Source organism: Cyclopterus lumpus, chromosome 10 (genome assembly GCF_009769545.1).
Source record: "Cyclopterus lumpus isolate fCycLum1 chromosome 10, fCycLum1.pri, whole genome shotgun sequence".
Lineage (NCBI taxonomy): Eukaryota > Metazoa > Chordata > Actinopteri > Perciformes > Cyclopteridae > Cyclopterus > Cyclopterus lumpus.
The window spans coordinates 10,816,125-10,829,089 of record NC_046975.1 but is presented as its reverse complement, the minus strand read 5'-3'; the positions used below and the strand labels follow the sequence as shown (position 1 = coordinate 10,829,089).

General features: G+C 39.4%; 1 protein-coding gene across 2 annotated transcripts; it reads left to right on the top strand.

Annotated features, from left to right (window-relative positions):
• Window positions 1-122: 122 nt before the first annotated feature.
• On the top strand, window positions 123-10,905 carry kif3a (kinesin family member 3A). 2 transcript variants are annotated; one of them, XM_034543408.1, is made up of 18 exons: window positions 129-286; window positions 786-1,068; window positions 1,280-1,424; window positions 1,865-1,949; window positions 2,153-2,258; window positions 2,663-2,802; window positions 2,947-3,144; window positions 3,327-3,501; window positions 3,583-3,681; window positions 6,495-6,503; window positions 7,046-7,202; window positions 7,332-7,512; window positions 8,465-8,575; window positions 8,820-8,945; window positions 9,419-9,472; window positions 9,609-9,677; window positions 9,777-9,907; window positions 10,331-10,905. In XM_034543408.1, the coding sequence occupies exons 1-18, from the start codon at window positions 281-283 to the stop codon at window positions 10,377-10,379; spliced, it is 2,124 nt and encodes a 707-aa protein (XP_034399299.1). In that variant the 5' UTR covers window positions 129-280; the 3' UTR covers window positions 10,380-10,905. The 2 variants fall into 2 exon arrangements, with proteins under 2 accessions (XP_034399300.1, XP_034399299.1); XM_034543409.1 differs by lacking the exon at window positions 6,495-6,503 and having other exon boundaries at window positions 123-286.
• Window positions 10,906-12,965: the final 2,060 nt, after the last annotated feature.

The window sequence follows — 12,965 nt, the reverse complement described above, 5'->3', positions numbered from 1 at the left end:
AATATCTGAACGATGCCATCACAACGATGCCATGTAACGCTTGTACCCTACAATGCAGCAGTTACTGTAACCACCCAACAGAAGACCCGCTCCCTCCTTTCACTAAACCCTGGAACGCATGCGCAGTCGGACAGACCTGACAACAAGCTATCGGATGTGAGCCTTTGATATGGGCGCTGCGCTGGACATTATTTGGATAACAAATAACACATGAACAAAGCCTTACAAACGTTTAATTGTCATTATACATACACTATAACTGCCCTTCTGCATTCTAACAATGCCGGTAAGTCGACGCGCCTGTTTGCATTTTTTTGTTTTGTTTGCAGAGGGGCTCCTCCCTTCCTCCTCCGACCGCACTGATGTGATGCTAACCGGTTAGCGTCGTTAGCTTATCAGTTTCCAACACGGACATTGGACACTTCGTTAGTTTGTCAATAACCACAAATAGATTAGCACACATGTCGACAGCGTGGTGGATTGATAAAAAACAGTATTTGTCATTGTCCATGTCTGTGCTGGTCAGCTAGCGTCAGGTAACGTCAGGTAACTCGCGTTGTCGTCAACGTCAGTTATGCTTGCCTGCCTAGCAACCCCAACACACGGCAACGGCGAGGCACTAACGTTAGCTAGCTTTGTATTGACTGAGTCGTTTAAGCTAGCTGCCAACGGACAGCTGCTGTCACGTCCATGTTATTTCAATAGAATGGAAGGGTCGCTAGTTAATTGTTACATTAACGTTATATGGTATTAGCTGCCTCTCATTATGGCCCGTTCTTTTTCAGAGCAATAAGCTTGAGAAACCCGAGAAGCAGGACGTCAACGATAACGTCAAGGTGGTGGTAAGATGTCGTCCCTTCAACCAGAAAGAGAAGATGATGAATCACAAACAGGCTGTCATTGTGGACGAGATCCGTGGGACCATAACGGTCAACAAACTGGAGACTCCCCACGAGCCTCCTAAGACCTTCACATTTGACACTGTGTTTGGACCAGACAGCAAACAGCTGGATGTCTACAATCTCACTGCCCGCCCCATCATTGACTCAGTATTAGAGGGATACAATGGTACATTCAATGTAACATACGTTATTTTTAATACCTAACCATTGCTGTAAAATGTGCATCATTAGTAATGACTAGCGTTAAATCAACTGTTGGAGGCATTTCAACACAGACATATATATATATAATAAATACTAATATTAAGTTTGTCTCAAATCTTCATATTCTATATTGGAAATGGAACTGGGATCTTATGCTCTGCTGTCTGTTTCAGGCACCATTTTTGCATACGGGCAAACTGGCACAGGAAAAACATTCACCATGGAGGGTGTGAGAGCAGTGCCAGAACTCAGAGGGATAATCCCAAACTCCTTTGCTCATGTTTTTGGTCACATTGCCAAGGCAGAGGGTGACACAAGGTAAATAAGCAATCAATCAATAAGGCAAACATTCAGTAAAATCAGCTACAAATATTTTGTTTAAGCACATAATTAGTCTTGTTGATAAAACCCAGTATGTAAATCAGTGTCAATTTAAGCGAAAACTTTTTTTTTATGTGTACCACAAGCAATCTTTTTAAATAAAGTGATCTTTGGACAGAGCTTGATACTATTATTGGTAAACTGCCTTGGTTTTGTTCTGAAACAAGAGTTTCATGTGAATGAGCCTTACTGAATTAAAGGGAATCCTTTTGATCATCGCTCTGCAAGTTATTAGCAGAATAAAAGACTCCACAGAAACAGAGTTCCTGTTAAGGGGCACACATGTTATGATTGATGTATTAAAGCATGTGATGCCTTTTGCAGCTTTACAGTTCAGCATTTATCTGACTTAAAAAAAACACATTTAACTTCCACAGGTTTTTGGTTCGTGTTTCGTACCTGGAGATTTACAATGAGGAAGTGCGAGACTTGTTGGGCAAGGATCAACTGCAGAGGCTCGAGGTAAAATTATGTTTAAAACCAACACTAAAACATATAGTTCAGTGATTCATATCAATACTGTCTTGGAGGATCTGTCATAAAGGACACAACAGTCATATTTCCAAATGGGAAGCTTGCAGAAGATGGCTGAATAGATTTTCTTGTATTAAATGTTTGATGCTGACGACAGTTTTCCATGATAAAGTTGACATTTTTCATCCCAGGTGAAAGAAAGACCAGATGTTGGTGTGTATATCAAAGACCTCTCTGGTTACGTCGTGAACAATGCTGACGACATGGACAGGATTATGACGATGGGCCACAAAAACCGTAAGGAGAATAACTGACAGAAAAGGATACCCACAAAATCAAACATTCTTGTATCTGTATATATCAGTCCCGCTCGCACATGCTCTATATTAATTTGTATGTGCTGCTATTTATTTAAGCACACAGCACAGGCATTTGTGACATGTTGTAGTAGCTTTCTTTATTCACTACAGTACATGTGTATACAATATTGTGTGGATTTATCTAATTGATGTACATATGTGTACTGAAAATGGTTCAAACTGTTAAGCAATGGGATTATGTGCAAAGACTACTTGTGCTGTAAATTGTCAGAAAATGCTTAAGTATACATTTTACAATGTGCAGAGAAAGATTTAATTTATGATCAGATTTTAAAGTAAGTAGTCATGTTGTTTGATTAAATGATATTTCACTGTGTGAAGGGTCTGTCGGATCAACAAACATGAATGAACACAGCTCCCGTTCTCATGCTATCTTCACCATCACCATTGAATGCAGTGAGAAGGGTGTGGATGGAAACCAGCATGTCCGCATGGGAAAGCTTCATCTGGTTGATCTTGCAGTATGTATCTGGCCAGACATATCTGAGTAAAACTAAACTACTTCCTTGAAAATGAAATGATACAGATGTGACTAAGATATATATGATTTATTGTCCGCCATCCATCTGACCATCACCAATTAACCTGCAACCCTACCCCTACAGGGCTCGGAGAGACAGGGCAAGACTGGAGCCACAGGTCAGCGTTTAAAGGAAGCGACAAAGATCAATCTCTCTCTCTCCACACTGGGCAATGTCATCTCTGCCCTGGTGGATGGCAAGAGCACTCACGTACCCTACAGGAACTCTAAACTAACCCGTCTGTTGCAGGATTCATTAGGAGGAAACTCCAAGACCATGATGGTAGAGTGGAAGTTTGAAAATTGTTCTAGAAGTGTTGTGAGCAACAAATACATAATGTCAGAGAGCAATAAATGTGCAGCTCAACATTTTCTCATCATTTGTAAATTCTAAGCATTTTACCATACCCAACTTTGACACTACAATTTCAACTCCCTTTTAAATGACATACTTCTCTCCACTAGTGTGCAAATATAGGTCCTGCAGACTATAACTATGATGAAACCATCAGTACCCTGCGCTATGCTAATAGGGCTAAAAACATCAAGAACAAAGCCAGGATCAATGAGGATCCTAAGGATGCCCTATTGCGCCAGTTTCAGAAGGAGATTGAGGAGCTAAAGAAGAAACTGGTGGAAGGTCGTAAATATAATCATGCTGTTTGGATTACAGTGTTTATTTTTCCAAGACTGTCTTTTTACGTGTTTTGTGTGATTCTAGGTGAAGAGATCTCTGGCTCAGAGGGCAGTGGATCAGAAGAGATGGATGAAGGTGATGATGAAGGAGGGGTGGCAGGAGAAGGCTGCAGGAGAAAAAGAGGTACGAATTTGTAATTTATGCACACATAGATGCACGTTTGCCTTAGAGTAAATTACTTGTTGATGCAATCTTCATAATTTTTATTTAATTTTTTTTAAACAGTGGTTTCCTTTTTTTGTAAATGGTTGGATATAAATCTGTAACATTTGATTATATCTTCTTTTTTTTATCTCTTATTAGCATGTTAATTGTAATGAGTCAGCATTCAGTTCCTCAGATGATTATCAAGCTAAAGTTGCTTTTAGGCCACCAGTTAGTCTTTACTCTCTTAACAGGCTTCCATATACATAACACTCTTCTCATTTGGGAGTTTCCCTTTTCTCACCACCTACATCTTTCTGTTTTAAAGTGGAAACTAGAATGTTTTAAATACAGATAAGCACGCATAATTAGGTAATTACCATATGTTGCAATACTGACACAATGTTCCGGTGAGGCCATGTTCCACAATGCTTTATATTGATTTCTCTAGATTGTCCTATTATTATTCTTTCCAACACTGTAGTATCAGGTTTTTTGAATTAATAATAACCGAGTGATTCAGCTTCTGTGAGTATAGTGCTGTATCTGCAATTTGCATGTGTGCACCTGCAGCTGCCTCATTTGTCGGGCCGTCATATAGCATGTACATTTTGCTTTAAGTTTGCAAACCAGTGGTTCTTTACCTCTACGGGGGGGGGAAAGGTTGCTTCCTCTGCTTCTTTTCCAGACAGTAGCAACAGCAGCAATAGTTCAGAATGTGCCTGCTCCTCCTCATGGCCACCGCCCACTGAGGATAAACCTCAGAATAGGGAGTTGGAGCAGCACTCTCCACCTGTCAACAAACGTGATCTTTTTCCACACATGGATCCTGTAAAATATAGATGTAAGGCAGGATTGAAAGCACTAACACTGAGCTCCTCATGGGAAAATGCCCATGTTGAATCGGTCAGTCTTGACTAATTAAAAAAAGAAATGTCATACCATGGTGGAATCATTGCCAGAGGACATAATGTTGCAAAAAAACCGACACCAAGGATTAAGATGAATCAGTTCTCATACCATGCAGGCTGTCTAACTGATTGAAGCATATGTTGCAACGGAGTGGCTTTTTATCTCTTGCTACTTCCTACGTGCCCCTAATAGTTGTGAAAACACCCTGGAGCTTCCCTTGATAAATGTTCCTGTAACAACTCCTGTCACAAACCCTGGGTTTCCCCCCCCCAGCACCAAAGAATGAGCACACTTAGGGTAATGTTTGGCAAGATACTTTATTATGTGTCTCTGCTCTGCCGGTCCCGTGCCGCCATCTCCATCGCACCTAATATAGGGGAGAGACACAATACCCCTGATCCACTACAGCTGAGGCCAATAAGGCCTCTTCCTGGCACCTGTTCCCTGAGCCACTCCCCCACTCCCCTCCGCAGCCTAACAATGCCCCAGCTACCATAGTTCCATATCAATGTCATTATAATAAATATGACCAGACTGCTTTACTTATAAATGGAAACGATTTTAAAGTACTTTAAATTGTGCTAACACGATATTGGTTGTTGGCATAAATGAAAGTTGAAAATTGAGAGCAACTGGATTGATGTGTTTGAGAGTGGTAAATAGAAGGGAAGAAAGTGTGTGCTATGTATGTATGTATGTATGCGGGTGGTTTTCGTAGTGGGTCTTCCTTCAGTTCAGTCATTCGTAGTTCTTTCTCTTTAAAGTGGTTGTGAAGAATTGCATAACTGTCTGAAGATGGGTGCACATGATTCACATCATAATGCAACCGCATGAAAGGTTTATTGAATTTAACAGAAGAAGCCTTTTTTAATTCTTTGTTGTGATTAGCTATTCATTTCAGTACATGTCAAAAACTGCACACTCCGATCAGAATCTGACTTATTGCCAGGAAGGTTTCACATACAATAAATTTGCTTTGGTATAGTTAGTGCATAATATAAACTGAGGTTGGATTATTTCACTCATTCACTACTTCCTAGCCATACTCACTGTCTATATAGTTCTATGTAGAGAACGACAAAATGAAAATGCCCTTTTCGGACACTACTACTTTCTCTACGCCGTCAATTACATCTTTGTTGTCAAGCATTTAATAAGTGCCAGAGCATTGAGGCTGGTGGATCCTTGATAAATACATAATGTAAGCTATTTTGTGGATTTGCCTCTTTGCAAAATGGTCTGAGTGAATTTCAGTTTTCGCTGGTAAGCAGAGATTCAGCATACACTCTGTGAAGGTTTTCATTGTGAGAGGAGTTAAGCGGCATGCCCTGCCGGTGTGAATGTGTAGGGAAAAGCCTTTTTTCCCACATGAATAAATACAAAGTACTGTGTGGCCGTTTGTGTTGGGATGCATGTCTCTGCCCATATTAAATATTGTTTTTGCTCCATAACTCATGGCTTTGTCTCAGTCGCGCTGCTCTCCTACTTTCTTCCAAGCATGACCTCAATGAACACAGTTTCAACATTCTAGACTGGTTCTGCATGAGGATTTCATGTCCCCAGTTTCAGGTTACACCTCTCCCACTCTGTATTGCGTAATCTGTAGCTTCTGTCCCTCGAACACGTAATTCATCCACATCATGTTTCATAAGCATTTCATATATATTTTTGCCTCATGTCTGTCCACTGTCACTACACCTATGTAATTTTGTTATTCTCGTTTTCTGTTTGATTTGTCTTTCTCCCACTCCTTGTCCCATATGTGGTGTTCCACTTTCAGGATCACTCTGTAATGTGTTGCTCTTTGTCTCTCTCTCTCTCTCTCCTCCTCTTGGTGCAAATGCCGCCTCTCTGACTTGCTATACACCTCTTAATTCAAGAAGAAAGAGGTTGGTGTAAGAATCCACATAGTCCTGTTGTCCTGTAGCAATGGTTTCTCTACTCACACAACTTATCAAGATGGCCGCCGTGTGTTTCAGTAGCTATTTCACTAACGCTGACTAACTGGATAACAGGTTTATTGTATAATATTGCTGTTTAACATGTTTCTGTTTTTCCATATATGACTACCACCCATGTGTCTCTTGCTCTTCATAGCCGCCATGTTGTTAATAGAATCTTGCTCTTTATATAATTTCTTATTTTCAAATGTTGCTTGCACTAACATGTATTTGATTATGTGCATTAGCAAGACAGAACTTTGAGCAGCTGGCTCTCACTGGCATCTTCGGACATTAATTTGATTTCTATATTTATAATCTAAAACCAATATATTAAATAATACTAATGCTGATTATACAAAACAAAGGATATAATTAATCTGCATTTATAATATTGTAACCTATACTCTGACAAGTAACATAGGACAAGAAGATACATCGAAAACAACCCCTATATTAACGTGACCATGGTTCCCTTTGTGTCTCTCAAGGGAGGAAGAAGGTTTCCCCAGACAAGATGGTGGAGATGCAGGCAAAGATTGAAGAGGAAAGAAAGGCCTTGGAGGCTAAGCTGGACATGGAGGAAGAGGAGAGGAACAAGGCAAGAGCAGAGCTGGAGAAGAGGGAGAAGGACCTTCTTAAAGCCCAGTGAGTCCGGGAACTTTGTTATATATGATGATACAAATTAAATAATCTACAATGTCTTCTTCAGTTGTTACTAGATGTGGCGATATGGTATTCAGTCATTCGCTCCCTGATCCTCCTCTTACCCCTTAGGCAGGAGCATCACCTTCTGCTGGATAAGTTGTCGGCCTTAGAGAAGAAGGTAATTGTGGGTGGGGTGGACCTCTTGGCCAAGGCTGAGGAGCAGGAGAAGCTTTTGCAGGAGTCCAACAATGAACTGGAAGAACGTCGCAGGAGGGCGGAACAGCTGCGGAGGGAGCTAGAGGAGAAAGAGGTATGGATAAATGTCCAAATACCAATCCATCTAAATACTTCAATAGGTGAATCAGCTGTCGTACTTCCTTATTTTGTCATTCTGATAAGTTTACATGAATGTGTGCATTAATTACCAACTATCATGCTGTAACTGCAGTAAGTTAAAGTATTAACCAGATATCGCTTACTGATCCTTCTGGAGTAAAATGCTTGATGCCACATTTGTTTATTTTCTAAAAAACAACTAATGAACAATTTGATCCAAATTAATAAACGAGATGATGTTTGGGCATAAATAATTTAATTTCTAAAATTAGAATAGTACCGTCTTCAGCTGACATCAGCGGTCTACAACCAAGATATGACATGAGATACCACATATTCCTGTGGTCATGAGGTGTCAATCTAACCGCCAGCTGATTCTCACTGAAATGCCTGCATCTTTGTACACTACACATACTTTGCATTTTGCATTTTGCACACTGTTTAAACTTAAATGATGTCCTTAATTACACACTGCACAGTTATTCGTATTCTATTGTATATATATATATATTTGTGTATATATATTTTTTATTTTGTATATATCTGTCATCCCAGTTCTTATATTATATTTTATTTTATTTTATTTTGTGTGTTTAGTTTATTTAGTCTATTGCATTTGGTGTCTGTAAAGTGTTGGGCGCTACTATGACAACAAATTTCCCCTTTGGGATTAATAAAGTATATATCTATATCTATCTATCTATTTATCTTTGTGGTTGGAAAATATGGTTAGAATCTCATTGGTACTTTCGATTTTGATATGATCCAAATGTCAGGATTTTAAAAGAAATTCTTGTTTTCATAAAAAACTGTTTCAAGACATTATCTTGACTTCTGCCGCTCATCTATGTAGGTTCTTCACAGTCATGACTGCAGACTACAGCTTTCTTCTGCATGATCACTGATCCCTCTCCCTCTTAAAACAGCAAGAACGCCTGGACATAGAAGAGAAGTACACTAGTCTGCAGGAGGAGGCTCAGGGAAAGACCAAGAAGCTGAAGAAAGTATGGACCATGCTGATGGCTGCCAAATCCGAAGTAAGCACAACTTAAAAGACTAACACAGAGAAATCGTGCCCTGTCAGGGCAGCAGGGTGGTAGAGTGTGTAGAATGTTATGAGTGACCTAGTTTCTATCGAAAATGTTATGAAATACTTTTTCAATCAGAGCTTTAATTAAGTTAATTAATTAAGTTCCAAAAGCCATGGTTGAATTTAGTCTTGATTGATCAAGGAAACAAAACAAGTTAATCCCCTGTCGTTGTCGTGTTTTTGTCTGTTAGATGGCCGATCTACAGCAAGAGCACCACAGAGAGATCGAGGGCCTCCTGGAGAACATTCGCCAGCTGAGTCGAGAGCTGCGACTCCAAATGCTCATCATAGACAACTTTATTCCCCAGGAATACCAGGTGTGATTGTCTACTTATATTCGTAGCTTTACGACTCTTTGACTTTGCAAAATACCCATGACTTGTGTTCCCTTGCATCAGTACACTCAAAGAAGAGGAATGAAAGGAAATAAGAAACCTGCCTTGGTCACTCAGACTTTAATTTGATTTAGGTTGTGTTGGAACAGTTCATTTTCATCCATATCGCTGTTTTTTCTATTCTGCGTATCGTAAAGAAGTCTATCGCTATAAATGAATTCTGTATTATCAGATTTGTGTAGAAACATATGCGCCTAGCTTGTACATCGCTCACAACCTTACAGACCTACTAAACCATGAATATGTACCAGACTGCACACATTATACAGGCACTAGTGGACTTCCTCCAGAGGAAGTGACACAGAATATGATGTTAGCTGATTTAAGGGCCGTTGCATCAGTGACTGTCTTTCCTTGCTTCTAGTTTTTATATTTACTTGTGTTTTTTTGTCTAGGAGATGATAGAAAATTACGTGCACTGGAATGAAGACATTGGAGAATGGCAGCTGGTGAGCTTACTTTGCATATCTCATACACACACTGTGGTTTGCAGTTCGACGGACATCAATTTAAAGGTGCAAACTCTGAGTTACGGACGCCTTCTCAGTAGTGTGTGTCTTTGAACTGTACCTTTTTGTCTTTCAGAAATGTGTGGCATACACTGGCAACAATATGAGAAAACAAACCCCTGCTCCAGACAAAAAAGAAAAAGATGTGAGTTCTTTCTTTCTCTGTGTAAGGACGTATGTTCTCTTTCCCCTCCTTGACAATGTATTGTTGATCTCTCTCTTCTTATGTGCCTGCCTTCTGCAGCCATTTGAGGTGGATCTGTCCCATGTGTATCTGGCCTACACGGAGGAGAGCATGCGGCAGTCACTGATGAAACTAGAGAGACCCAGAACCTCTAAAAGTGGCAAAAGTGGCCGACCCAAGACTGGCCGAAGGTAATGTACTTTCCACACAGACCAGAGGCAACCTGATGCTTCAAACCCTGTTAAGCTGTACCACCAGTCCACTGTGTAGTGTCTCGTGACTTTAGCCTTCTGTCGGACCTTGCTGTGTGTGCACCAGGTAACTGGTTCTCTGCAACTTAAGTTAATACTCAAATTTTAGGCCCCCACAATTTCAATATTTTTTAGTTGAATTTGAGTTTCACAACATCAAATACTCCTATGAGTAAACCGAAGAGTTATTGGTTATGAATGTTTGTCCACTGTGTGTAATTAGTCAATTATAGAATGTGGACATGAAGCTTTAGCATGATGGTATTTGCCGTTATCATGATATACTGTTATTCTGAGAAATAAGAACGCTGAAAGCTCTCTGCGGTTGTTGATAACACTTATCGTGTACCTATCTCCACACAGGAAAAGATCTGCAAAGCCAGAAGCTGTGATCGAATCCCTTCTGCAGTGAAGACAGCATAACGGAGAAACTTGTTTCACCTTAGCTTTTGTCTTACTTTAGGAAACGAAGTCATGAGTCGAGTCTGAAAAATTAATTGTTGAACATTATTTAAAAGATTATCTGAATACACTGTATAGCTGATATGGTTTTAAATGTGACGGAGTTGCACCTGTGACAGGAGAAAGGCCTGTTATTATCCTCTGTTATCTGTATTATAGTGGAAGACTTCTAAGTGGATGTCCAACATGTTGATGTAGCTTTGGAACACATTCTTTTGGCAGCAGCTTCTGTTCAAACACAGCTCTATAACAAGGAGGAATTTAGAATAACCATGTTTAACATGCAACCCCACTCTGAAAGACGATGTTTAAAACAGAGTTGTGGACATGAACTAAAAACTGAATTCATGTCCTTTTGAAATGTGTGGTGTGTTGCAACGAATACCACATTGTTTAAGTTGTAACTTCTTTATTACAGATTTCCTGCTATGTAAGAAACGGATTCATATTAAACGGCCCATGCTGATAGGAATACATTATAATTGAATTCTGATTTAGGGTGTGGATTCACTTGCACAGAGTATGTAGTATCAAGTATGTAACTGCAAAGTACATTATAGCATTTCTTCTTGAGGTCAGAAGCATAGGGGCATGCATGCCAGCCAGCTCTAATATTAGTGCCATTTGTTAATCTAAGCAAGTCATTTTTTATTTATTTTCAAAAGTCGGAACACTTTGTGTTATATTGATATACATCATACATACTGTTTGCCTTAGTTTAATGCACTAGTATGAGGTTTTTGTGGAGATCTTTATTTTATGATGTTCTGTAGATGCAAACTGACTTTTATTTTGTATCATGATGTATGTCAAATGTTTACATGCACCAAACCCCTGGATATTTTATTTATTAAATTATTTTACACGTTTTATCTCACATTCTTGTTGCTCTTGGTCAGTTTCATTATTAAATCGGTCATATTCCATTATTGTTTCCTCTTTAAAAAGGTTATACGTACACGTAACAGTAATCACCACGTCCTTTTTATAGGTCTTCCAAATGTTGGAAAATCTGAAACCCTTAAAGCGTAGCCCAATGTTCAAAAGGTTGTTCTTCAGTGTAAAACTGCTCTTACTGGTTAACCGGAGAGTTTTACTTGAATACTGAGGATGGATCGCTGATGCCCAAAACATAAGCAGACATGCTGTGAAAGATATTGACTCACAACAAATCACTGTGCCATTATAGTTTATTGATGTATAAATACAAATACTACAAAAATAAGATATGTAGGAAAATAAATAGTGTCACAATAAATAGAAATAATATTACACACATTTAAAATGTGTGTTTGAACAATCCACGATTTCCTGAAAAAATTGTGATGGGCTGTAATACACTTTTGATTCAAGGGAACAGCTCTGGTTACCCTGAAAGAAAATCATGACAATTTTAGTTGTAAGCGCACAAAGATCTAGCTGAACACAAAACCAAAGTGAAGAAGAATACGTTTGACATTAAAGAGCAGATTCTGGCTAAACACATGTTCAATCAAATTGAGTTCATCTTTACCGTGTACATTTTCAAAATATGGAGGAGGTGTCTTCCCTTGACTTTTTCTATCAATTTGTCAGTCCTGTTCTCCATAACCTCCCGAGCCAAACAGAAGAACGATTTCTGTGAAGAGAAATGCACAATTAGTACAGTAGTGGCATTTAACACATTGTAGTCAGCACAAAATCAATTAAAGAAACCAGCGAAGCTTCATCTCATTCACAAGTTACATGCAAGTTTACTATGTCGTCACATGTACAATAATCCCAATAATTAGAAAAGGTTTTGAACATACCACACATGATGCGCTTCCACTTGTTGATATCTTTCTGATAAAGTCATCTGACTCCTTCAATGACAAGATACATAAATCAGTATATTATAAAGAAAATAAACCAGCAATGTGTATTATTTTAGTTTTCTTACCACTTTCTTGGACAAATCCCTCACGGACTTGGCCGTTTCATGAATCTGATGCAGCAGCACTTCTAATGTAGTATTGCAGTGTAATGGTACTGCGTAGACCACTGCCACCATCATCATCAGTGTAAGACTTTGAATGTTCTTCATGTCTTTGAAAGAGACCGTGAGACAGCGCTGTGAGGTTGAGCAGAGAAGTTGAATATGCTACACACTCCGATTTGCCACTTATATATTGAAATCCTGACACTCTGAGACCACAGTATACATACACGTCAGAGGAAGTCACCAAATAAGGGCCAAAGGAAGATTTGTATCTCTCATGTTCCACAGGGTGCATGGCAATGCTAAGCAATTTCCTGCTAATCCCTCATCAGAAAAACTCTCACCATGCTTGTCATCACCTTGTCTTAACTTTTTATGAAGGTTTTCCTAATGGCTAAGGGTGGAATATCATTTACATTTTATTTAAAGTGGTTGACAGTGAGCCAGAAGGCAGACATTATAAAGGTGTATGGACGGGAAGTGGAGTACAGGGCAGTTGTGGATGACTTTGTGGAGGGGGCCGGCAGAAATCACCTGCTTCTGAACGTGGCCAAGACCAGAGAGATGGTGGTAGAC